Raw genomic sequence first — 26,714 nt, 5'->3', positions numbered from 1 at the left:
GATGTATTGGAGTGTTCTTTTGTGTGTTTGTTTTTCATGATTCCATAATTTTTTCCTCAGAATTGAGTGATTCCATAATTTTTTCCCTCTGCTTGGTCTGAAAAAAAAATTACCCTTACTGAGTACCACATTTATAATCTTGATTTCTTTTAGTGTTTCTTAACGTCCTAAAGTTGCCATTTGAAATGACTTTAGTTTTGTGCCTTGTCTGTGATCTGCTTTTTTTCAACAACATTAAACAACTGAATGAACATCCTCCGAGCCCGGTGATTCCATAATTTTTGCCAGGGGTTGTATAAGAGTCTGTATAAAACTCGGAGCAGGGAACGCAGCAGGCATTTTATGCTGATTTAGAATAGTGGAAAGACTTAATAGATCACAGTACAGAAAGAAAGAAAGAAAGAGAAAGCCCTAAAACATTTGACAACTACTCCAAATAAATGAGTGTAGAAGCCTGCGAATAATTGCAATTGATAGGGGGAAGAGATAGTTGAGGTGCGAGAAGCAGTGCCCATGTGATTGATCAGTGATATAGTGTAGCTGTCATTTGTTTTGCTGCATTTGAGTTACAATTTTTAACCCCTTTATTCTTAATGCATTAGAAAGCAGCAGCAAACCAGCTCAATTTTTTTTACAGAAAAAATAAATCTAAAATCACTGTTCATTAGAAAAAGTGTACTTGCCTGGCATTGTTTTATCAGCAGGAGATTATCACTGGAGGACTAATAAATCTGCTTCCAGGTAGTCCAAACATGCCCCTTCCACTGATTGGCAGCTTTCTGCCTATGCACAGTGTACATAGAAAGCTGCCAATAAGTGTGTATTGTTATGTAGAGCTCAGCATTAAGAGAACTGGTAGATCTTCAACAGATAAAACCAGTTTTCATCAAAATTTACCATTTGTCTGGCTGCCAAGCTCTGTAAAACCCTACCCACATCACTGATTGGCAGCTTTCTATGTACACTGTGCATAGGCAGAAAACTGTTTGGACTACCTTGCAGAAGATTTATTATCCTCTAGTGATAATCTCCTGCTGATAAAACCATGTTTTTTACAAAAACTACACTAAGCAGCCCAGTAAGTGACACATCGTTGGAATCGAGACCTCAACATTATGCTGCTCTCAGATATGGGAGCAAAAATCTGATGACAGATTCCTTTGAAAGTTCTTTTTAGTTGGATAGAAAATAATCTGATATTTTTCTCATGGAGTCTATAATGTAAAAGGGAAGCGATCTCATAATTTTATTACCCAAGACCACTTCATTCTGAAAAGGGTGCTATTAAGGAAAAAGTTGTTTTTTAAGTGTTTTGTTTTTCATAGATCATCTAAAGCCATCTCACTGAACAGCTTACCACTTTATATAGGTCTGAGTTACTTATAGATTAGTTCTGATTCCATTGACCTCTATGAATGATTACATTTTGTAATTGTTTTTGTGTCACCAATTAATTTTATGCCAATTTCCTTTCCTTTTTGTTACAGAAAGTTTTGGGCTATAGTGTTATCTTTCTGTGTTTATCGACTTCATGACTGTCCCTTTATTCCAGGCTGGCATGGTGCTGCAGTGCGGATACTTCTGGCTTGGATTACTTCTGGTGCCTGGTGCTTGTCTGATACGGGACGTAGTATGGAGAGCGTAAGTCACAACAAATTTGTCATTGTAAAGTTTCAATTCTCATTCTTATTATTATTATTTTCAATACAGAGTTGTTTTAATAATACCATTACATAAAAGTCTTTAAATCTTCTAGTGACCCAATAGTTTGGGAAAACTGAGAAACAACTAATATCCCTATCATTGCAGCATCCAAGTGTGTTGTCAGCTTCCCTATAGACTGTCAGGGCACCTTTTGTCACATACAAAACATAGTGGGATCACCCATCTTAATGCTTTTTTTAAAAAAATGCATATTTTTATTTATATGCCATGAGTGGGTGGGCTCTGCCTGTACTTTGCTTCCACTCCCTCTAGACTGCAGCTTCATCCCCCTCACACCCCTCTTCTTTGTATTGTGTTCATTGTACCACTCTTAATGGGCGTTATGGAAATTGAGGTTTCGGAGCATTACAGAAACTTTGCAGACTAACATAAACTACAAGGTCCTGGCAAGTGAGAAGGATGCTTCTTAATCCTATGGGGCTGTAATTATTATTTATTATTATAGTGCCATTTATTCCTTGGCGCTTCAGCAACCATATTGTTTATCTCCCAAATTAGATAGCCATTTGTCTCCTGCCCCCATCACCTTCCATACATGCTCAGGTTAACTGTACCCTCAGGGTTATTTGGGGGGCTTTTAAGTAGTCAAGTCAGAGGTAGTTTATGCAATGACTTTATATCGATAGGTCTTTTTTCATTGTAGTGTGTTGACATTTTTAGTCCAGTAGTAAATGATCTCCAGAAAGAAATTTCTTTCTTTTGATCTTCTTCTCTTTGACATGGAAAAAATTATTTTACATATGTTAGTTTTTACCTTTAGATAATAAAATTGCTGTACCCTTCAATCTGCCATCTTTCATTCATTTTCAGACCCACTAGTATGCAATTTGCAACCTGATCCAAGTTTCATATTTATTTTGTGGTGGGAGTGTCACTCTCAGTAATATAGGCTGGATGTGAACTATGTGTGTATCCAGGATGCTGCTGTCTGCCCTTTTTTAATTTCTCAGTTCAGCTCCTATCCTGTGCTTATTTCCTTTTCATGTGCATTTCTCATTTTCTTTATAGCCTGTTTTCTCTGCCCTCCCTGAGATACTTTCTCTCCTCTCCATGCTGTGGAGATCTTTGTCCAACCCCCTCCCTGCTCCTATCTCTAACACATAAAGAAGGTGTAAAGAGAACAGTTAGAACCAGAAGTAAAAGTTCAAACTGATTTTTTTAAATTGAATACTATTGAGAAAGTTGCTAATGATTTAGGATGCAAATAAATAATAATAAATAATAATAATAAATTATATAAATAAATAATAATAATTACAATAATAATAAATAAATAGTACATAATAAGAAATAATAGTAAATAATAAAGCATTTTAGAAGCAAATAAACAAAAAAAAATTCTGTCACGAATGTCTATATAGTCATTAAATCGATTTTTGGTAAATCCCATAACCCTCATTACATTGAATACTCTTACATTTCAATTAAAGGGGAAGTAATTTTGCTTTATCCTCAATTTAGATGATGATTGTCATTCAGTGTTCAGATTGTTCATGTGGAAGTGTCACTATAATTGCAGCTTCTATCAGCATACCGATTTCTAAGCATTGTGTTCCTTTAAATGATACAAATAGTAAAACATTTTAATTGAAAGTACAGTACATACCATTTGATGGCACATTCACGTATTTGTTAATTTATCTGAACCCAGCAGTAAGTGACTGTTCCTACAGACAGATGCTCCCGGGCGCAGCTAAGAAGTCAGCACAACTGTCAGCCCATTAAACTGTGCAGATGCAAGACGAGAATGGAAGGGCACATCTGTTCCTACAAATATTTGCCTACTCGACAGTCTGTCTGATCAGTGAAGAGCAATCTCTCTGCTCCTTGTACTTACTGAGCAGAAAACACATGTAGAGAGGCAAACCCGTATTACTGTACAGATTATTCCCACCTGAAGTCTGTGTAAGCGGCTGCGTGCCCACGATGCGTTTTTCAAGCGTTTGCGCTGCGGAATTTCCGCAGCATAAACGCTTGGGAAACGCTTGGTAAACCTTCCCCCATGGTCTCCAATGCAATTCCGCACTTTCAATGCCCATGCTGCGTATTTTTCCGCTCAAAAATACACAGCATGTCCATTAATTTTGCGGACACGCAGCGTAATCGCCGCCATTGACTTGCATTAGAACGCGCCAATTCTGCAAGACTGCATCTGTACTTGCATAATTGGCGCGTTCTAATGTGCGGATGGTACCCAAGTCTGGAGGAGAGGAGACTCTCATCCAGACCTGGGTACCATAGAATCTGTAAAAAAAAGAATTTAAAATAAAAAAGAAAGTTTATACTCACCTTCTGATGTCCTCCCGGTGTTTTGTCTACGCCGTCCGGTCTCTTACAATGCTCGCACTGTTGTGAAGGACCTGCCATGACGTCACTGAGTCATGTGACCCATCACATGAATCAATGACGTCACCGCAGGTCCTTCACACCACCGCGAGCATTGCAAGAGACCGGACGCAGCAGAGATGACACCGGGAAGACACCAGAAGGTGAGTATAATCTTTTTATTTTATTTTTTACCATCCTTATTCTTTTTTTTTAACTATTGCTTGGTCACACTATATAAATCCATGCCGGTTGCATGGATTTATATTGTGTGACCAACTTGTCAAGCACTTTTCCAAGTGATGCTCAAAATCGCTTGGAAAACTGCTTGAAAAAACGCATGCGAAAACGCATGTAAAAACGCTGAAAAAAACGCATGTAAATCTGCATGCGTTTTTTTCTGCCAGAGAGGCAAAAATGCTCTGCATCAAATCTGCTACGTGGGCACATAGCCTGCAGGTTCATTTTGCTTCTCGACAGAGCAGGTGCCTTGTATTGGCGAGGCTAGTGACGAGGCCGTCCAGTGGGTGCAACTGTTCAGTGGGTACAGCCTCGCTCTATATGTGGATGGAGCAAAGCTGCGCCCACTGGACGGGCTCTGGCCGGGAGTATGTATAATGCGTACGTACCCACCGTTCAGAAACCAGTGAATCCTGGCAGCAGACATTGTATATGCTGGGGGGATTCATGAATCTGCAGTCACACAGAGTGACTTATCAATTTAGACCGGACAACCCCTTTAAATGATGGGCTAGCAAAAAACAATTTTAGATGGAGCCCCCTAGAGCAACATGAATTTACGATTTATCCCTTTATTGCCCTAGATGTCTAATTTATGTTCAGAACCTTAAGCTGGTCACACACTGTTGATAGCTGACAGCTAATTCTGCCAAAAACTATTCTTTTTACCCCTCCCATGTACGTGCATGACTAGCTAGGTGGATGCAGGATTACTCTACCTGTGGATACCAGATGCCTCCTCCTATCATTCCTTCACATGTTTGCCCAGGAACCAGCTTGGAGTTTGTCCGAGCACCGTGTCCTGAATTAAACTGCAGTACTTCCCACTGAATATTGGTGAGCTGCCGAAACTTTTTTTTTTGTGACCCTAAATTTATACTATGTCGTGAAAGTCTGGCGGAGCTAGGCCATTAAGCTCCTCCCAAAATTTCCCAATTTTCGAAAGGTTGGTTTAACCCCTTTACCACCTTTTTTTCCGTTTTTGCGTTTTCATTTTTTGCTCCCCTTCTTCCCAGAGCCATAACTTTTTTATTTTTCTGTCAATATGGCCATGTGAGGGCTTGTTTTTTGCGGGACAAGTTGTACTTTTGAATGACACCATTGGTTTTACCATATTGTGTACTGGAAAAATGGGGAAAAAATTCAAAGTGCAATGAAATTGCAAAAAAAGTGCAATGCCACAATTGATTTATTTTTTAACATGTTCACTAAATGCTAAATCTGACCTGCCATTATGATTCCCCATGCCATTACGAGTTTGTAGATACCAAATATGTATAGGTTCATTTTTATTTAAGTGTTGCAAAAAAAAATCCAAAATTTAGAATAAAATAATAAAAAATAGCGCTATTTTCCGAGACTCGTAGCATCTCCATTTTTTGGGATCTGGGGCCAGGATTTTGCGCGCCGAGCTGAAGGGTTTTTTTTATACCATTTTGGGGTGGATCTGATGTTTTATTCACCCTTTATTGCATTTTATTGCAATGTTGCGGAGACCAAAAGAATACAATTCTGGCGTTTTCATTTTTTTCTCTTTACGCCTTTTACCGATCGGGTTAATTTTTTTTATATATTGATAGATCGGGCAAGTCTGAACGCGGTAATACCAAATATGTGTATATTTGATTTTTTTGTTGTTTTATTTTGAATGTGGTGAAAGGGGGGGATTTGAACTTTTATTTATATATATATTTTTTATATTTTTAAAGAACTTTTTTTTTTTTACTTTACACTTGCTCAATAGTCTCTAGGGGAGACTAGAAGCTGCGATCATCTGATCGCCTGTGTTATACAGGACTTCAGCCCTAATGTGTATAGCAAAAATGCTCACATGCTATGAGCACCGACCACTGGGCGGCGCTCACTGCATCCTAGCAATGACAGCCACAGGGGTCTCCTGCAACCCATCAGTGACCCGCGATCATGTGACACGGACGCCAATGGTAATCCTGATGTGCTGTGCACATGATGCGGAAGGTTCTGCTCAGGATTACCTTTGTGGAAAAAAAAACCAGCATGTCCATTGTGCACTTTTCCGCCGCAAATTCTTGCCCATTGTCTTAAATTGAACCGCAGCAAATCTGCAGATATAATATCTATATCTTCGGATTTACTGTGTTTCAATTAAAGGCAATGGGCGCGAATTTGCAGTGGAAACGCACTGCGGGTGGTACCCAGATTGGCAGAGGAGGACTACTACTCCTGTCATCTGACCGCCGCTCCCGCTGATAACAGCGAGAGCGGCACGGCTGGGGGAGCAGTAGTCTTCTCAGCCGAGCCTGGTGCCACGCGGTTAAAAAATGGAAAAAAAGTAAAAATAAAAAAAAACACTATACTCACCTGTCCGGTGACCTCACCGTGGGAACATTCTCAAGAATGTTCCCACCAGTACTGGTGGTGAGCTCACAGGGGCTGATCAGCTGATGAACAACAGTAACCTCACTCCAGCAGTATGTACACTGACAGGAGTAAGTTTACACCCCTATCAGTATACAATGCTGTCTTCTACAGCAGTGACATCAGTGATGGCTGATGTCACTGCTGTAGAAGTGACCCGGATCGCCGAGGGACAATCGTTGGCGGTAATCGTGGACTGCTTCGTGACGGCGGACAGGTGAGGGATATGGTGGTTCGAAATTTTTTTTTTTTTTCAGAAGATCAAAGGCTTCGGGGACTGACAGCGCAATAAAAAAAAATTTAAAAAACGTTTGTTTTTTATTTCATTAAAATACTTTATTCTGGCTGTGTATTTATTGAAAAGACGGCGATAACTTTACTACGTGGTTAGTAATGGGGGCGTCTTATATATGCCCTCCATTACTAACCTGGGCTTCACGTCAGCCGCCAATACAAGGCTGACGTGAACCCCAACCCCATTACCCCACTCGCCACCGCTACAGGACAATGGGAAGAGAGGAGGCTAAGAGCCAGATTTGGTGCATCCTATGGATGCGCCATTTCTGGGACTGCTGAGGGGTGATATTATTAGCCACGGAGGGGGCTAGTATTCATGGCCCCTTCCCTGGCTATTAATATCAGCCCGCTGCTGTCTGTTTAGCCTTTTCTGGTGAGATTTTATAGGGTGACCCCATGTAAATTTTTTTCTTGGTTTCCCCTGTAATCTAAAGGCTAAACAAACAGCTGTGAGCTGATATTAATAGCCAGGGAACATTGTTGGCTAATGGCCCCTTCCCCGGCTACTAATATCAGCCCCCAGTGGTCGGCTTTCCCTCTGCTGGTTATAAAAATGACGCGGGAGCCCACTCCATTTTTTTTTCTAATTTTAGGCTCTGTGCCCACAATCCGGACGTAGCAGTGCTTTGGAAGCATATTTTTTTGCTGCGTCCAAAATGTTGCATCCTATTGAACGAAGGTAAATCCACATGTGTTCACTGAACCGTGCGAATTTACCGCACTCAATACATTCTAGTAGTCAAACTTCTGTTGCAGAGACTAGCGACTCCGCCAGACAATTTGACATGCTGCAGTCCTGAAAGACGCGCCGCATGTGAGTGTTCACGGGTGATCCGCAGCCTCTGATGCACGCATAGTGGACATGGGATTTCTAGAGATCCCATCCACTATAGTGTTACATCTGAACGCTGCGGGTTTGATGCTGTATAAACACGCAGCGTCAAACCTGCAGCGGCTCCTGACCGTGGCCACGTACCCAAACTCACCCGCAGCATGTCAATTTCTGTAGCAGACACGCTAGTCTCCACTGCAGGTTTTGACCGATTGAAGTGTCATTATATGCGGTGGATTCACATCTACCGACAACAAAAGTGCGGCATTAGTACACCTCTTTTTGGAGGCAGAAAAAAAAACTGCTACCAAAGCGCTGCTTGTTGCTGTTCGTGGGGACGTAGCAGCTAACGAAACAACTGTGTGCCTAATGGCACCTTCCTAGGCTAAAAAGAGCAGCTTCCAGCTGCCCCAGAAATTACATGTGTGGAAATGCTAATGACATTGGGCGAATGGGATTAGCTGACACCTAGCTCTTTTGTTTGGTGATGACAAGGTGTTAATCAGACCCTTTCATCCCAAACCTAATTAAAATAAAGTAAAGAGTTAAATAAACACACAGACACAGAGCAAACACTTTATTTGAAATACAACAGACTCATTCTTTAATCATTTCAATTAACCAATATACTCACCTCAGTTCTGAGGGTAATCCAAGGGTTTAAGCAACGTCCCACCAAATAACTTTATTTAGTTCCAATAAGCATTCATTGATGTACAAAAACACTTCAAAAAATGCTTCAAAACCGCATAAAAAAGCGTCAAAAACATGTGTTTTTTTCCGCAGCATTTTTCCTGCCAAGGAGATGCAGAAACACTCAGGGAATTTCTGCTTCAAATCCTGAATGTGTGCACATAGCCAAGGGTTATTCCCACAATCACATTATTTTTCACCAAGCACAGTAACTGCATATTTATTGTTAATAGACAGGCTAAGCCCAACATAGTGTTTCTGTCTTGTACCTTTGTGTATTTTTCCATCTCTATATGCCCTATTGTGCTCCCCATAGCTGAATGGGTGGTCCTATTCTTACACTGCTAAAGCTACATTTCCCAGCAGCACTTTGCTTCTCCTCAGTGCTGCAGACCCCTCTCTCCCTCTCCTGTGTGCTCCTAAGCTAACTCACCTAAGTTATCATCGAGTTAATTGAGTGTAGAATTCACCTTATGCTTCTGTACACTCTCTGCTCCTGTACATACCGTGCCATCTATATATAGCTGCCTGTGTATTTTTACATATTTGTTAGCTGGTTTCTAACAGAGGTCCACTCTCTATAAGAGCTCAACTCCCAGAGCTCAAAACACCAGAAGTTGCAGTTACACATCACTTATCTGTCACCAGAAGGAAACAAAGCTCTGCATTGCCTACTAATTACAATTTCCATTGTGGAGGAGTGCTGGGGAGTTGAGCCGTGAGAGAAACCAGCCATCAATAATGTAAAACCACACTCTAGCAGCTAGAGTCTAGCTGGGCAATATTATCTTCTGCCATCTACATCAATATAGACTGATGTAGATGGCTGAAGATAATATTGTCCAGGCAGGGTACTGTACAGGAGTGCGGAGTGAGCAGAGGCTCTTTAAAAGATACGTAGGGGCCGATTCACTAGACCGACGATACTCTCACCGGTCTTTATGAGGTGGCATGTTTGAGCGAACGCTCATGATTGATTAAGAGGTGCACACCTCACGTGCCTCTATGTGCGCCTCACCACAAATCTTACTCCACCCCTAGCTGGAGCAAAATTTGTAGCATTGCGAACACTGCCGGGTGTCATGAATTTGATGAGCGTGGGTCACCAGACCCCCGTCCCACCCCAGCTCTGCCCACTTTCTTGGAGCTGGAGCGATAATGGCGTGAAAACTCCAGAAGTTGCTTTTTTTTTTTTACACAACCTCGCGTTGAGCAAAACAATTGCGAGTTTTCAAAGCTTCTTTATCGACAGAAATCTGGTGAAAAGAGCTTTGATGAATCTCCCTCTTGTTCTTTTCTATTTTCCCTGTTGCTCATTGTATTATTGCATGGCCTATAGAAGACAGCTGGGATCCCTCTAAGACTAAATCTAATATTAACCATTGTCAAACCGGAGCAGGAATTGTATTAATTGTATTAATATATTAACCACAAATAAACATTGTGCAATAAACTCTCCCCATGACATTGTAAAGGAAACATTTTACATGTGCAAAACATTAAATATTTACACATCTGTAAGAAATATCCAATAAGAGAAACACTGTAACAGAATTTGGAGCGAAAAAAACAAAAAAAACAATGGATCCTACAGCTGATGCGTATAAATGTGACTTATCATAGCTTAGTCTAGTGCTGTCAGAATAAATGCCCTTTTAAGCAAAGTTTCCATAACACTTCCCAACTAATTGATGTAACAAGCTTACTCAAGCCATTAGACAACAAAGCCGATTGTGATGGATTTGTTCAGTATCTTCTCAGGCTCAGCTAGGAAGTTCTCCACAAATCACCAGTTGCACCCAGCAGGATTAGAAGGTTGTCAGGGTAATAATAACATAACTCAGCCCGGGTGACCCCAAACACTTCTGCTACCACTGCCTGAGTGTTCTCGTCTGTCCATTGCTGTAATCCACGGGAGAATAAACATACAGCATAGTGGGGGGCACACATGGCCTCCCATCTACATAGCACATTAGCTTAGCAGGAAGATTTTACCATGATTTACAAACCTGGGATTTTATGTAAAGAACATAAGTACGGAGGAAAAATAAAACTTTTTGTTTTTTTTCTCAATTTATGGATATAATCGATAATAAATAGGATATTTGTCGCATGATAATTTGCAACACGATTTCTACCGTTTTTTATAGTATTTCATGTCTGAAAATGTTGTAGAGTCATTTTTTTTTTAACTCTTTTTTTTTTTTGCACAAAGGTTTTTTGGGGGGTGGGCGGTGGTGGGGTCCATTGCAAGGAAACTCCTAAAATATCAATCCCATTGAGAACCTGTGCTCAATTTTTAAAAAGCAAGAGAACAAACAAAAACACAAAAATTGTGATAAACTCCAAGCAATGATTAGACAAGAATGGGTCATCAATCAGGATTTAGCACAGAAACTGATATCCAGCTGCCGGGGCAAAGGGCAGAAGTCTTGAAAAATAAGGGACAACACTGAATATTGAGTCTTTGCACAAACTTGATGTATCTTTCTATAAAAGTTTGAGGTCTAAGGTGGAATGTTTCTCCTTATGGAGATTGCCAAGCAGGCTTAAGGAGACTTATAGTCCATGCAATGCTCATCTGTACACAGGCTTGGCACTCTCCACAAGGAGAAACGTTCAGTCTAAGGCTGTGTGCCCACTATGCTTTTTTTAAGCGTTTTTGATGCGGAATTTCTGCTGCACAAACACTTTAAAATCGCTTGGTAATCCGTGCCCCATGATCCCCAATGAAAATCTGCATGTTCTGTGCCCATGCTGCAGAATTTTCCGCAGCGGAAAAATTCGCAGCATGTCCATTATTTGTGCGTTTCTGCATGCGGATTTGAGGTCCCAATGCACTTGAAAAGCGCAAGTCAAATCCGCATGTAAAAACGGTGCAAAAACGTGTCTAAAATCCGCAAGCGTTTTTGACTGCCAAGAACATGCTGAAGCGCTGCAGAAATTTTCTGCTTCATTTCTGCATCATGAGCACATAGCCTCAGGCTGCGTGCCCACTATGCGTTTTTCAAGCGTTTTTGCTGCGGAATTTGGTCCCCAATGATAATCCGCATGTGCTGTGCACATGCTGCGGAAATTTCCGCTGCGGATTATCATTGCGGAACAATACGCAGCATGTCCATTAATTTTGCGGACACGCAGCGTAATTGCCGCCATTGACTTGCATTGAACCGCGTGACATCTGCATCACTGCATCTGCACAAGCGGATATCACACGGTTCAATGTGCGGATGGTACCCGGGTCTGGAGAAGACTTCCGATGTCCTCCCGGTGCTTTCTCCCCTCCGTCTGGTCTGCTGTATGGGTCGCGGTGTTGTGAAGGACCTGCCATGACTTCATTGAGTCATGTGACCTGACACATGACTCAATGACGTCACCGCAGGTCCTTCACAACACAGCGAGCCGCCCAAGACACCGGACGGAGCAGAGAAAACATCGGGAGGACATCTGAAGGTGAGTATAATCTTTATTTTTTATTTTTTACCATTCTTATTTTTTTTTTTTTTAACTAACTTGGTAACACTACTATAAATCCATGCCAGTTGCACGGATTTATATAGTGTGACCAAGTTGTCAAGCACTTTTCCAAGTGATGCTAAAATCGCTTGGAAAAGCGCTTGATAACCCGCATGCAGAAATGCATGCAAAAACGCTTGACAAGCGCTTCTACCTGGCAGGAAAAACGCATGTAAAATCCGCATGCTTTTTTCCTGCCAGGGAGAAACGGAAAAAATATGCAGCATTTCTGCATCGTGGGCACATAGCCTAAGACCCTATGTTAGAAGAGGTCTCTCACCCAGCCAAATTAGACCTCTTGCTTTGCACTGATGAGTGGCAAACAACCCGAAACACATGGTTGCAAATGGAGTGTCTGGTTTGGCTTTCATGTGGAAAGGCTCAGTAAAGGGTCGATATTGACTTTTAGGATTGCTACCCCCTATAGGTGACACTAGAGTTTTAGTTCTCTTCCTCTCTTATGAGGATATTTGCATATTCAATAAAGTTTAAAATGTATGAAATGCTTATAATTGTACTTCAGTACACCATAAAATCATATAGTATTAAGAAAGTTTGCAAATAGTTTTGATGAAAAATTCTCCTAACTTTTAGGGTTGACAGCTCCTGTGCAGATCTCTTTGTTGCCATGGTTGTATACTTTTCCCATAGGTAACAGTTCATAACATGTGAGTATAGAAAAGAGCAAAAACTGGTAAAGCTAACCCCTTATATACACAAATATCCACAGAGGTATCAGTACCCTCTGAGCAATAGGGTAGGTGAAAACGTGACCCAGTGTGCTTGTCACAAGGAATACTATGTCTGTATAGTGTGATCCTACATTCCCTCTTCTTTCTGCTCAATCTCCCACTGTCTCTGTAGGTTAAGAAGCTGAGGGGACGGATGGAGGGCAAAAGAACACAGGCTGCAGATTCAGACTACAATTCATTTCTTTGTAGTCTGTTCCCACGGAGACAGATAAATCTTGATAGGAGCTGTATAAAGACTATTTAGACTGTTGTGCCAAGCTTGTGGAGGAGATAGGGCAGAGCGCGCTGATGTAGGAAGAAGAGGTGGGAACTACCGGCTCCGGTGACTGCCGTCAGGAAGTGCGTCACAGCTGCGGAGCGCGTTGCTACATTGTAAACAGGGAGCATGCCAGACAGGAAACGTGGGATTTGTAGTATTAGCTGTCTATTGGCGGACTAGCCCTATAGACATTTAGTATTTTCTTGTGGGCCCAATATAATTAAACTGCAGGCCAGATTTGGCCCGCGGGCCTGAGGTTGACATCTATGCTCTAGATTGATGGAGGGTCCAACCACTGAGATCCACACCGATTTGGAATGGTGGACTTCTGTCCCCCTTTTAATTGAAATGGCAGTCAAACCGAGTTCATTCGTTATGAAACTGCCATAGATAACCAGCTGATTACCAGGATACCTCTTCCTGGTAGATCCTCTTAATGCCTTAGATTAAAGCTCTCATCAATCCAAAGTTCCAGAGTTGAATTAAAGTAGTTGTCCAATGAAAATAAGTTATTACTAATCTATAGGACTAATGATAATTTAAGGATTGGTGGGGTCCAGCACCCATTGGGCTACTTTTATCCCTATTAAAATGGAGCGGCAGTGCACATGCTCAACCGCTGCTTTATTCATCCTCAACCGTTGCTCCATTCATCCTCTATGGGTCTGCCAAGCCCTGCGTTCGGCTTTTTCCCACAGCCCCATAGGGAATGACTGTCGTGGCTGTTAGTTATGTCTATTCTATCGGGAATAACAGTGCCCCATTGGGGATAAAAAGTCCTCGTCCTGCCAATCGGTTCAGGTCGCAGCAGTTGGACCCCACCGTTCAATAAGATATCAAATATCCTGTGGATAGGTGGTGATAACTTGTTTTCCCCAGACAACTCCTTTAAGTATTTGCCTTCTTTATACACTGCTCAAAAAAATAAAGGGAACACTCAAATAACACATCCTAGATCTGAATGAATGAAATATTCTCATTGAATACTTTGTTCTGTACAAAGTTGAATGTGCTGACAACAAAATCACACAAAAATCATCAATGGAAATCAAATTTATTAACCAATGGAGGCCTGGATTTGGCGTCACCCCCAAAATTAAAGTGGTAAAACACACTACAGGCTGATCCAACTTTGATGTAATGTCCTTAAAACAAGTCAGAATGAGGCTCAGTATTGTGTGTGGCCTCCACGTGCCTGTATGACCTCCCTACAATGCCTGGGCATGCCCCTGATGAGATTGTGGATGGTCTCCTGTGGGATCTCCTCCCAGACCTGGACTAAAGCATCCGCCAACTCCTGGACAGTCTGTGGTGCAACGTGACGTTGGTGGATGGAGCGAGACATGATGTCCCAGATGTGCTCAATCGGATTCAGGTCTGGGGAACGGGCGGGCCAGTCCATAGCTTCAATGCCTTCATCTTGCAGGAACTGCTGACACACTCCAACCACATGAGGTCTGGCATTGTCCTGCATTAGGAGGAACCCAGGGTCAACCGCACCAGCATATGGTCTCACAAGGGGTCTGAGGATCTCATCTCGGTACCTAATGACAGTCAGGCCACCTCTGGCAAGCACATGGAGGGCTGTGCAGCCCTCCAAAGAAATGCCACCCCACACCATTACTGACCCACTGCCAAACCGGTCTTGCTGAAGGATATTGCAGGCAGCAGATCGCTCTCCACGGCGTCTCCAGACCCTGTCACGTCTGTCACATGTGCTCAGTGTGAACCTGCTTTCATCTGTGAAGAGCACAGGGCGCCAGTCGCGACTTTGCCAATCCTGGTGTTCTGTGGCAAATGCCAAGCATCCTGCACGGTGTTGGGCTGTGAGCACAACCCCCATCTGTGGACGTCGGGCCCTCATACCACCCTCACGGAGTCGGTTTCTAACCGTTTGTGCAGACACATGCACATTTGTGGCCTGCTGGAGGTCATTTTGCTGGGCTCTGGCAGTGCTCCTCCTATTCCTCCTTGCACAAAGGCGGAGGTAGCGGTCCTGCTGCTGGCTTGTTGCCCTCCTACGCCCCCTCCACTTCTCCTGGTGTACTGGCCTGTCTCCTGGTAGCCCTTCCAGCCTCTGGACACTACGCTGACAGACACAGCCAACCTTCTTGCCACAGCTCGCATTGATGTGCCATCCTGGATGAGCTGCACTACGTGAGCAACTTCTGTGGGTTGTAGAGTCCGTCTCATGCTACCACAAGTGTGAAAGCACAACCAACATTCAAGAGTGACCAAAACATCAGCCAGAAAGCATTGGTACTGAGATGTGGTCTGTGGTCCCCACCTGCAGAACCACTCCTTTATTGAGGGTGTCTTGATAATTGCCAATAATTTCCATCTTTTGTCTATTCCATTTGCACAACAGCATGTGAAATTGATTGTCAATCAGTGTTGCTTCCTAAGTGGACAGTTTGATTTCACAGAAGTTTGATTTACTTGGAGTTATATTCTGTTCTTTAAGTGTTCCCTTTTAGTGTTGAGCGAGTATGTTCTATTAACCCTTTCGCCGAGTACGCTCGGGCCGAGCTCCGAGTATTTACAGCTGCTCGGTGTTGTGTTTGAATCGCTCCCGTGTGCATAATTTGCGACTGATTGACAGCTTTATTACATGTGAGGAATGTGTAAGAAATAGACATTCCTCACATGTAATAAAACTGTCAAACAGTTGCAAATCATGCACACGGGAGCGATTCAAACACATCACCGAGCAGCTATAAATACTCGGAGCTCGGCCCGAGCATACTCGGCGAAAGGGTTAATAGAACATACTCGCTCAACACTATTCCCTTTATTTTTTTGAGCAGTGTATATTTATTACATCTGGGAAATAGACAATGATAACGGACGAGCAGATGTGAGATACCTTGTATTCTCTTTTTCCACATTTTTCCATTTTCCATTCTCTACTCAATCCTCTTTCCTGTTTGCATCCAAATAAGTGACGTGTTAAATATAGTCATATTCTCCCTGTTTCTTACAATATTGCTACTGTCATATTTTTGTAATATCTTCTTTATGTTGGTTTTGTCTCCTCTCGCCGTGCACAGATACATTGTTGATCTAGTAGTCTTTTTCTGGCATTCCATAACTATCTACCATGTAGCCTGCTGAGCTTATTTTGGGACACCCTGGTGGATGATGATCGTTCTATTATCTGACTAGCTCCTTTTTTTGTGATTTGACATCCCTGGTGCCTGTCTGAATAAACAAATCTGGGGCATGCTCCACTTCAATTCATATGTTCTGACATTACGGAGAGCGTTCCAAGGCACAATTACACCTCCTGCTTCTGGCAGGGCTCCTGTAGAATTTCTCACTGTCAATAATTGAAGGGAATGTCATTCCCTGTAGATGGGATCCTTGTTTGTGAAGTGATGCCTCTTGTATCTCTCAGTGCTGAGAGTCTCAATTATTTTATTTCTGCCTTTCCTTGTGTCTTGACTTTTCAGTCGAGATTAGGTTTTTGGTTGCAACATATTGTGCGATGTTGAGTTTTTGTCATTTCAATGAGAAATCTAAAAACTTTACTTTAAAAGTGTATAGTTGTAGAGAACTTCCAAGCTCTTGACTTGGGTCAAGGCTGGGTCAGGAGAATTGGACCTCCATGATATTAAGATGACCTATTTCTTCTCAGATGATGGTCATTTGGTCTGGGTACCATACTTAAAAAAATGCCACTTTTACAGTTCATACTCGCAAGTATCCAGTATTATGGACTAAAAAGTACAGTCCAGAGGAAAAATTTGGGCTAAATGCAGCTGTCACTTGAAACGTTGCAAAAGTGAGGAAACAGCCTTAAAGTAGCCATACACATTAGAGTAACGCCAGACAAATCTGCAGATTTCAGCAGGACTGACCACCATCTAATGTACAGGGTAGTTCCCAAATTTTCCCAACAAGAGAAAATCTGAAAAATTAGGCTGTCAGATTTAATAAGCCCCATCATTTTATTCTCAATGGAGATATCCGTGTCTGACAGGAGCATACTACCCTTTCCCCACTGAGAACACATGCATACAAACTGAGCGTGCTTGTGTGGGGAGAGGTCACGTCAACAAAATAAGCATTTGACTTACATGTCTAAGATGGACCGCCAGCTTACCATTCCATTTAGTCTGTCCGATTACAGCCCATAAATCAGCGAAAATCAACCATATAAAAGTCCATCAGTACTCATTTATTTCACATTCATACAGGACAACAAAACTAGGGGTGGAAAGAATGATTGGTAACATGATTGGCCCTTCCCAATATACCATGCTTGTTGCTGGAAGCACATCCATATTTACACCAGGCAATGGGCTGACGACAACGGTGATTTGTATGCCGACATACGTTATTTAGTCAGCGAACAAACAAGTGCTTTACTTGTTCATCATTCTTGTAAATGCTTGTTCGCCGACTATCAACCCATACTTTGAAGGGGTTGTCTGAGACTTTTGCATTGATGGCCTATCATCAATATCTGATCAGTGAGGTACAACACCAGGCAGCCCAGCCAATCACCTGTTCTCGGTTCTGGCGGTGGAAGGATGTGCGCACATCCTGAGCACATCTGGCCGCCAAAAGCATTGGGAACAGCTGATTGGTGGGTGTACCATGTGTCGCACCCTCACCAATCTGATATTGATAATCTATCCTAAGGATAGGTCATCAATGTCAAAGTCCCAAACAACCTCTTTATCAATTACTCAATGCCTGTCATTTAAAAGGCAGCTGTTGTCTGTCTTTGCTCACAACCTACAACCGATTGTTCATGTTTGATTTAAGGGGGAGAGGCTTATTTACCAGAGGAACAAAGGATTCGATATGTTAAAATCCATCATGACTGATCCTAATTTTCCATGCCATCATAGAACAATAGAGAGGCCTCTATCCCCCAATATTAGACTAATAATGTTGGCCAAACCCACCGATAATGATAGGTTCGACCAAAACTCTAATGTGTATGGGATCCCCGGACAATTTGTTGGCAGAAATATCTATCTGGCATGTCCGATTTTGGACTGGGACTATACTGGGCTTTACTCTTATTATTTGGTCTCAGGGCTAGATAGTGGGTGCAGAGTTAACAGTTTGACACAAGCCCTGGGGTCTAAATGGTCCTAAAGCCATCTCTGCTCATGATCATGAGAAGAAACAATTACTATGAATGGCACATTTTAGGTGGGACCTTGGTAAAGAGTTTTCATTAGGGCTTATGATCTTTAATATATACCTCTAGTTGACCAATCCCACCAAAATGTAGGGAGGATGTTTGATTATCACCCAAGTGGTCAGATATCTTTATATTGTGCCCATGAAGGCTTGGCTCTCTGATTCTTCTCTTCCTGGCCTCCATCCATGGAGGAGCAGAAGTTCTCAGATCATATCAATCACATTTCTAATTGTTTGTTTGCTTTATATCTGCAGAGCCAAGCACAGCTGTAATAAAACACTGTTAGAACAAGTCCAGGAGATCGAGACCAGGTCCAGGGAGATGAGCAAAGCTGCACTTCGTGACTCCAATGGAAAAAGGTAAAATCCCTGTATTTCCATCCTTTCTGTTTTTACTCTTTGTGCATACGCAGCATGCAGTAAAGTGATCCACAAAGGAGGCGGTTCACTGGGATTGTACTGAAATAATTAACGGCAATGATTAATGCACAGCAAGTCTACCTACCTACCTTGTCCTTGACATTCCTTGTGCAAGTAAGTAATTCCACTATTTGTAGGATTTATGAAAGACTGAGAGGAAAATTTACACAAATGATCATTGAAGAAGGCGTCCAATGACAGCCTAGTTTACCGCTAAATATGGTGTCCCTGGCTATTTATGTGTTATGTAGAGCACCTTTCTAATTTCCCCCAAATTTCTAGGACTTCCCAAAGTAGGACCCTCTGGGAAGACTTCATTATGGAAAAAGGCTGTCACAATTAGAGTAACTAATCTTTTAAATATTTTTGGTATGTTCTAGCCCCTACTTAGTAGTGGTGATCCATAGGGATCCACATCCATGATCACCCACAGCTTATCCTTGAGCATGATCACAGCATTGTGCAGCTCAATAGAAAGCATTTTGGTTCTTATACCGCTCTGTTCAACCTAGAGGATAAGTTGAGCTCTTCTATCCCTTGGTGTGAGCGATCATGGAGGATCCAGACCCCTTCCAATTAACACAGGGGCTACGGCAAAACATATTTAGGCTGCATCCATTCACATACAATGGCCATGCTGCAGTCGAAACGCCCCGTGCCGCTCTGCTCTTAACTGCTCAAGTGCACAATCACTTGCAGGAGAACAGGCGTTGAAAAGACCATAACCTGGCTGCTGTTGTCGGCCACTTGCGTATAAACGCAGTCTAAGGCTATGTTCACGCACGTTAGGTTTTTGCGTCAGAAAACGCACTTGCGTTTTTTTCAGCATTTTTGCAGCGTTTTTTCACCCATAGGAAGTAAAGGGTGGTAAAAAAAAACGCTGCAAAAATGCATCAAAAAACGCACCAAAAAACACACCAAAACCTGCGTTTTTAACGCAGCAGTTTTCCTGCCAGAGAAAAGTTAGCAGCAGATTTGCAGCACAAAAAACACAACGTGTGTGAACATAGTCTTAAAGGGAATGTCAGGAGATTATCTAACATTTAAATACGATTTTTGTGTTAAATGTTTAGAAAAATTCAATGTTTTTTTCATATTATACTATCTTTATTAAAAAAAAATATCTTGGGGGAATTTTAATTCTTCTTAGTGTGGCTTTGCTTTTTGTCACTATCCTTATTAAAAACTAAATAATTAAACTTGCAATTTTCACACTGGCTACTGGGATTATTTTAGACTTTCAAGAAGAGTTTACAGCAGTTTTCTTATCGTCAGAGACAGGATTACAATGACAGGTCAGGGGCGGACATATCATTGGTGCAACCTTGGGGCCCAAGAGGTAAGGGGGCCCATTTCCACATCCAAACCAGGTTGAATTTTGCATTCTGATGCCCTGCATAGGGCCCATATATTGTTCTCGCACAGGGGCCCTCTTCTGTCTGACAGGTAACACTTCTATACACAGCTGATAACGCAGGATCCACCGATCACAATCGATCATGTCACAGCTGGCCCTGCTCCCCTGCCTTCACAATGACCTCTGCACACACTCATTAGATGCTTCAGTACTAAAGGCGGAGTCTATTCATTGTGGTTAATGTATATGTACATTTCTTGGAGAAATAGAAAGTCTAAAAAAAAGTCCCGGTGGACAGTGTGAAAATTGCAAAATTTCTATTTTTTAATAAATAATATAATATAGGGAAAAAAATTGTTGACAAAAATATTTAAAAAAATGAAGCAATAGATAAAATGATGTTCAGTATGGACCCAATATGGAATTAGCTACTAGGGGTAATCAATCCATAAACGGACTAGTGAATTCATCCAGACAGGAAATGTTCAACCCCTTGCAAGGACATGAATGTTTGGAGTCCACACTTCCATGAGTTCAGGAGCTGATCACTTGCCTGCGCTCCTCCTATCCCTGCACAGTATGAACCTCTGCGGTTGTGTATCACGTTCCATTGAGCCGTGCTATGTCTGGCCTCTGTACCAATAATAACCCTTATAATGATGTTCAATGTTTTATGTTAATTTTTTTTTTCTATTATTTGTATTCTCAACGCAGACTTTCATTTATGTTCCCTCATGCAGATTACATTCACAAGGCATGCATATATATGATGTAAGCAGCCCACCTCTGTTCTGTTTCCCACCCCACCCCCCCACCCTCATCTAAAACCACCAACCCCTTCCTAATTACTGCCAGATTCACTGGGTGGTCCAACTGTGATCTAGATAATGGTGGAGTGCTTAAATCTTGCAGAGTTTGCAGTGTGTGCCATGGTGTGGCCTCCTGAGTGCTCTCTTTCATCTCTTCTGTTTGCATCTTGGCCCTTTCACACCTGCTTCAGTTGTGCATGTCTCCGGGGAGGGTCTTCTCAGGCTTGAGTAGATGAGTAGTGGAGTGGGGTTTGGCTCTAAAGCTTGTTTGTGTTTCAAATCTGCACCCCCCACTGTTCTCATGGAGTGTGTTTATCTGGGTAATAGCCGCCATGCTGCCCAGTCCTTCCGGGCACCTCCTGCTGCTCACTCTGATCACTTTCTCAGCTCAGAAATGTTTTAGTAACCAGAATCTTCTTGTATCTAATAACGCTGTTCCAGTTTTATGAGAACCTTCCATGCAGACACAGTTACAGTAGCTTGCAAAAGTATTCACCCTCCTTGGCATTTCTTGTGTTGTGCTATCTCACAACCTGGAATTTCACTGTTTTTTTTTCGACGGTTTGCATCAGTTCATGTAAAGAACATGCCTACAACTGTGAACATTTTTTTTTTTTATTGTGAAGCAAACAACAAAGAGGAAAAAAATGACTGAAAACTTCAGTGTGCATAACGATTCACCCACCCCCTAAAGTCAGTACTTTGTAGAGCCTCCTTTTGCAGCAATTACATCTTCAAATTGCTATGGGTAAGTCTCTATGAGCTTTCCACATCTTGCCATTGGGATTTTTGCCCATTCCGCAAGGCAAAACTGCTCTGGCTCCTTCAAGTTAGATGGTTTCCTCTAGTGAACAGCAATATTTAAGTCTGACCTCGGATTCTCAATTGAATTAAGATCTGGACTTTAACTAGGACAATCCAAAACATTTACCTTTCCCGTTAAACTACTCGAGTGTTACTTTAGCAGTATGCTTTCGGTCATTGTCTTGTTCGAAGGTGAACCTCCGTCCCAGTCTCAAATCACTGACAGACTGAAACAGGTTTTGCTCAAGATTATCCTTGTATTTCACACCATCCATCTTCCCCCTGACTCGGATCATTTTCCCTGTCCCTGCTGCCGAAAAGCATTTCCACAGCATGATGCTGTCACCACCATGTTTCACTGTAGGGATGGTGTTCATGGAGTAATGAGCTGTGTATGTTTGGCGCCAGACATAGCGTTTACCTTGATGGTCAAAAAGTTCAATTTTGGTCTCATCTGACCACAGCATCTTTCTCCACACATTTGGGGAGTCTCCCACATGTCTTTTCGCAAACTCAAAACGAGCCTTACTATTTTTGTGTGTAAGTAAAGGATTTTTTCTGCCCACTTTTCGATAAAGGCCACATCTATAGAGTGTACGACTTATTGTGGTCGTTTGGAAAGATACTCCAGTCTCTGTTTGGGAACTGGGCAGCTCTTTCAGGGTTATCTTTGGCCTGCATGTTGCCTCTCTGATTAATGCCCTCCTTGCCCAGGCTGAGAGATTTGGTGGGCGGCCCTCCCTTGGTAGGTTTGTTGTGGTACCATGTTCTTTCCATTTGATGATAATGGATTTTATGGTGCTCCGAGGAATCATCAGAGATTGGGGTATTTTTTATAACACAACCCTGACTTGTACTGCTCATTAACTTTGCCCCTGACTTGTCTGGAGATCTCCTTGGTCTTCATGGTGTTTGGTTATTGGTGCCTCTTGCTTAATGGTGTTGCAGCCTCTGTGGCCTTTCAGAAAAGGTGTGTATATACTGACAGACCATGTGACACTTAGATTGCACACAGGTGGACTTCCTTTCACTAAGCATGTGACTTATGAAGATACAGTGGGTACAGAAAGTATTCAGACCCCTTTAAATTTTTCATCCTTTGTTTCATTGCAGCCATTTGGTAAGTTCTAAAAAGTTAATTTTTTTTTCTCATTAATGTACACTCTGAACCCCATCTTACCTGAAAAAAAGCAGAAATGTAGACATTTTTACAAATTTATTAAAAAAGAAAAACTGAAATATCACATGGTCATAGGTATTCAGACCCTTTGCTCAGACACTCATATTTAAGTCACATGCTGTCCATTGCCTTGTGATCCTCCTTGAGATGGTTCTACTCCTTCATTGGAGTCCAGCTGTGTTTAATTAAACTGACTTGATTTGGAAAGGCACACACTTGTCAATATAAGACCTCACAGCTCACAGTGCTTGTCAGACCAAATGAGAATCTTGAGCTCAAAGGAACTGTCGAAGGAGCTCAGAGACAGAATTGTGGCAAGGCACAGATCTGGCCAAGGTTACAAAAGAATTTCTGCATTACTCAAGATTCCTAAGTGCACAGTGGCCTCCATAATCCTTAAATGGAAGAAGCTTGGGACCACCAGAAGTCTTCCTAGACGTGGCCGTCCAGCCAAACTGAGCAATCGTAGTAGAAGAGCCTTGGTGAGAGAGGTAAAGAAGAACCCCAAGTTCACTGTGGCTGAGCTCCAGAGATGCAGTAGGGAGATGGGAGAAAGTTCCACAAAGTCAACTATCACTGCAGCCCTCCACCAGTCGGGCCTTTATGGCAGAGTTGCCCGACGGAAGCCCCTCCTCATGTCAAGACATATGAAAGCCCGCATAGAGTTTGCTCAAAAACACATGAAGGACTCCCAGACTATGAGAAATAAGATTCTCTGGTCTGATGAGACGAAGATAGAACTTTTTGGTGATAATTCTAAGCTGTATGTGTGGAGAAAACCAGGCACTGCTCATCACCTGCCCAATACAATCCCAACAGTGAAACATGATGGTGGCAGCATCATGCTATGGGGGTGTTTTTCAGCTGCAGGGACAGGACGACTGGTTGCAATTGAAGGAAACATGAATGCAGCCAAGTACGGAGATATCCTGGTTGAAAACCTCTTCCAGAGTGCTCTGGACGTCAGACTTGGCCGAAGGTTCACCTTCCAACAAGACAATGACCCTAAGCACACAGCTAAAATAACAAAGGAGTGGCTTCAGAGCAACTCTGTGACCATTCTTGACTAGCCCAGCCAGAGCCCTGACCTAAACCCAATTGAGCATCTCTGGAGAGACCTGAAAATGTCTGTCCACCAACGTTCACCATCCAACCTGATGAAATTGGAAAGGATCTGTAAGGAAGAATGGCAGAGGATCCCCAAATCCAGGTGTGAAAAACTTGTTGCATCATTCCCAAGAAGACTCATGGCTGTACTAGCTCAAAAGGGTGCTTCTACTCAATACTGAGCAAAGGGTCTGAATACTTATGACCATGTGATATTTCAGTTTTTCTTTTTTAATAAATTTGCAAAAATTTCTACAGTTCTGTTTTTTTTCAGTCAAGATGGGGTGCAGAGTGTACTTTAATGAGAAAAAAAAATGAACTTTTTAGAATTTACCAAATGGCTGCAATGAAACAAAGAGTGAAAAATTTAAAGGGGTCTGAATACCTTCCGTACCCACTGTAATTGCTTGCACCAGAAATTTTTAGGGACTTTATCGCAAAAGGGGTGAATACTTATGCACATGGCAATTTTTAGTTATTTGATCCCATACATTTAATTTATGCCTATATTTTCTCACTTCACCAACTTAGACTATTTAATGCTGATGTGTCACACACAAATCGGATTACAAAACTATTTAAACACAGGTTGTAATGTAACAAAATAAGTAAAAAGCCAAGGGGGTGAATACTTTCGCAAGCCACTGTATTTCCATCTCCGTTTCTAATCAGGTTGTAACTTCATTCATTATCTGCCATGTGTCATGTTTTGGACGCCTGAAAGTTTTCTATGTGCAAAACTGCTCATGAGTTCACTAGTCATGTATATGTAATATCTGATCGATTAAATAATAAAATATATAATTATAGATAATATATAATATGCAAAAGACATAACATAATTCCCATCGTAATGCTAATAATGTGTGAGCATTTCTTTATTTGGTCTCTATATGTTATGACAACTTCTGATAGATAATGTGATAGACAACATGCAAATCACTTTATATAAGACCACGTTCACATGTTCAGGAATGGAAAAGTATAATAGAAACACGTCACCACTTCTGTATTTATCACCCACTCCTGGTTTTGGCTTACAAATACTGATGTAAAATACTGACCAAATACTGAACGTGTGCACGTGGCCTAAAGATGATGTTGTCTAAGGCCACATCCTCAGGTCCATATTTAAACACGTACGTGAAAAAAAAAATGGTATCAGTGTGTCCGTTTTTATGGTGTGTCCGTTTTATCAGTGTTTTGGCCCTTGTCATCCGTGACTTTTTCAAGGTCATGTCTCTGGATATGTCTCCGTGACTTTTCAAGGACACACAGTCCGTGAAAATACAGACATGTGGAAAACCTCATAGACTATGAAGAATACGTGTTGTACCGATGAAAAACACGGATAGAACATGTACGTGCAACACGGAGGTCTGAACGAGGTCTAAGGCTGTATTCATACATCTGTGTTACACGCCCGTGAGGTGTCCGTTTTTTTTTCTCTGGCAGCACACGGGCCATGAAGTTTTATTGATCCATCCACACATCCGTTTTAAAAATGGACCCATGAGACTCACCCCATGTCGTGTTCTCATCCGTTTTGCGGTTCACATTCGGACGTTATTGTCTATGGGGATCCGTATTGAACGGATGAAACACAGAAGACACATTGGGTGCTAACAATCAATGGATTATTTATATATATTTATATATTATAAATGAATATTTAAGACGGTCTACCTGCATTAGTAAAATGAAAAAAAAACATATGAGAAAAAGAACAGGTGCAACTAGGATGACACCTGAGAAAAAAATGTTCCATTCTCTCGGATGGTAACACTCACATGGATGTGTGATTGCAGCCTCACCACAGAAAAATCACTCAAGTCACTAGGTGTCGTCCTTTTGTCTGACTTGCTGTCCACTGCCTGTTGTTCAGTGTAATCCGTCCGCAGCAGCAGAGAAGCCGAGATGAATCACAGCACGTAGGATTGGGTTTTTGTCTCTCTGTTCCTGCCCTCCTGTTTGTCAAGATGCATACAGGAATAACAGAAAGGCAGTTTTTCGGATCAGGGCAGCCAAACCATTGTGCAGTAGTAGGTGTAATACTGTATATGCTGGAGATTGAAGGAAAGGAAGTTACAGCACCTAAAGTGCTGGTAAAATGCTAATAAAGAGGAGCTGCCCACTCAAAAAAGAATGAATAGAAAGTTACAGAGCATGAGAATCAAACCATTTTCTGCATATTATAGACTAGTTTGTGCATCAAGAGCAGTTTGAACTTGGTGATGACCGTAAGACTCAGCTTGTCTACAGGTTTTGTGTGAAATGACAGGTTCACTCTAATTTAATATTTGTCAGGAAGTAATGCGACCATACAGTGCTATTAATATTTGCAATTATCAGTTGATATCAGAAATTCTGTTCACTGAAGCTCTAGATGTTAATCACTGTGTACAGGGGTGGATTAAGAGTAGCAAGGCCCCCCCCCCCCACACACACACACACACCTGATGTATCACATGTCACATGATCCCCAGTGATAGATCATGTGATAGTTCACAGGAAATTAATTTGGCACAATATTAATTGTGCTGCCCCATCTGAGAGCAACACAATATAGGGGCAGATACCCTGATTCCAGCGATGTGTCACTTTTTCAGCTGCTTGTTGTCATTTTGAGAAAATCACCGTTTTATCTGCTGCAGATCTAGCAGCTCTCTGAATGCTGCGCTCTGTATAGCCCCACCCACACCACTGATTGGCAGCTTTCTGCCTAAGCTCAGTGTACACAGAAATCTACTGATCAGTGATGGGGGTGGGGTCCTACAGAACTTACTAGTCATCTAGTGATAATTACCTTCTGACAAATCAATGATTTTATCAAAACAACAC

The 26,714-nt window shown here is 41.9% G+C and overlaps 1 protein-coding gene across 4 annotated transcripts in view; it reads left to right on the top strand.

Annotated features, from left to right (window-relative positions):
- ATP8A2 (ATPase phospholipid transporting 8A2) overlaps positions 1-26,714 on the top strand; it is a 999,149-nt gene that overhangs the window by 894,687 nt on the left and 77,748 nt on the right. For all 4 annotated transcript variants that reach the window (XM_073662455.1, XM_073662456.1, XM_073662454.1 and 1 more), the window contains 2 exons: positions 1,553-1,641; positions 18,452-18,556. In XM_073662455.1, the coding sequence (XP_073518556.1) occupies positions 1,553-1,641; positions 18,452-18,556 (194 nt within the window). The remainder of the gene's footprint in view (positions 1-1,552; positions 1,642-18,451; positions 18,557-26,714) is intronic.

The sequence above is a fragment of the Phyllobates terribilis genome, unplaced genomic scaffold, assembly GCF_046119375.1.
Source record: "Phyllobates terribilis strain yellow unplaced genomic scaffold, ASM4611937v1 Scaffold_2__4_contigs__length_985480577, whole genome shotgun sequence".
NCBI classification, from domain to species: Eukaryota; Metazoa; Chordata; class Amphibia; order Anura; family Dendrobatidae; genus Phyllobates; species Phyllobates terribilis.
This window is presented reverse-complemented; position numbering and strand designations above follow the sequence as displayed.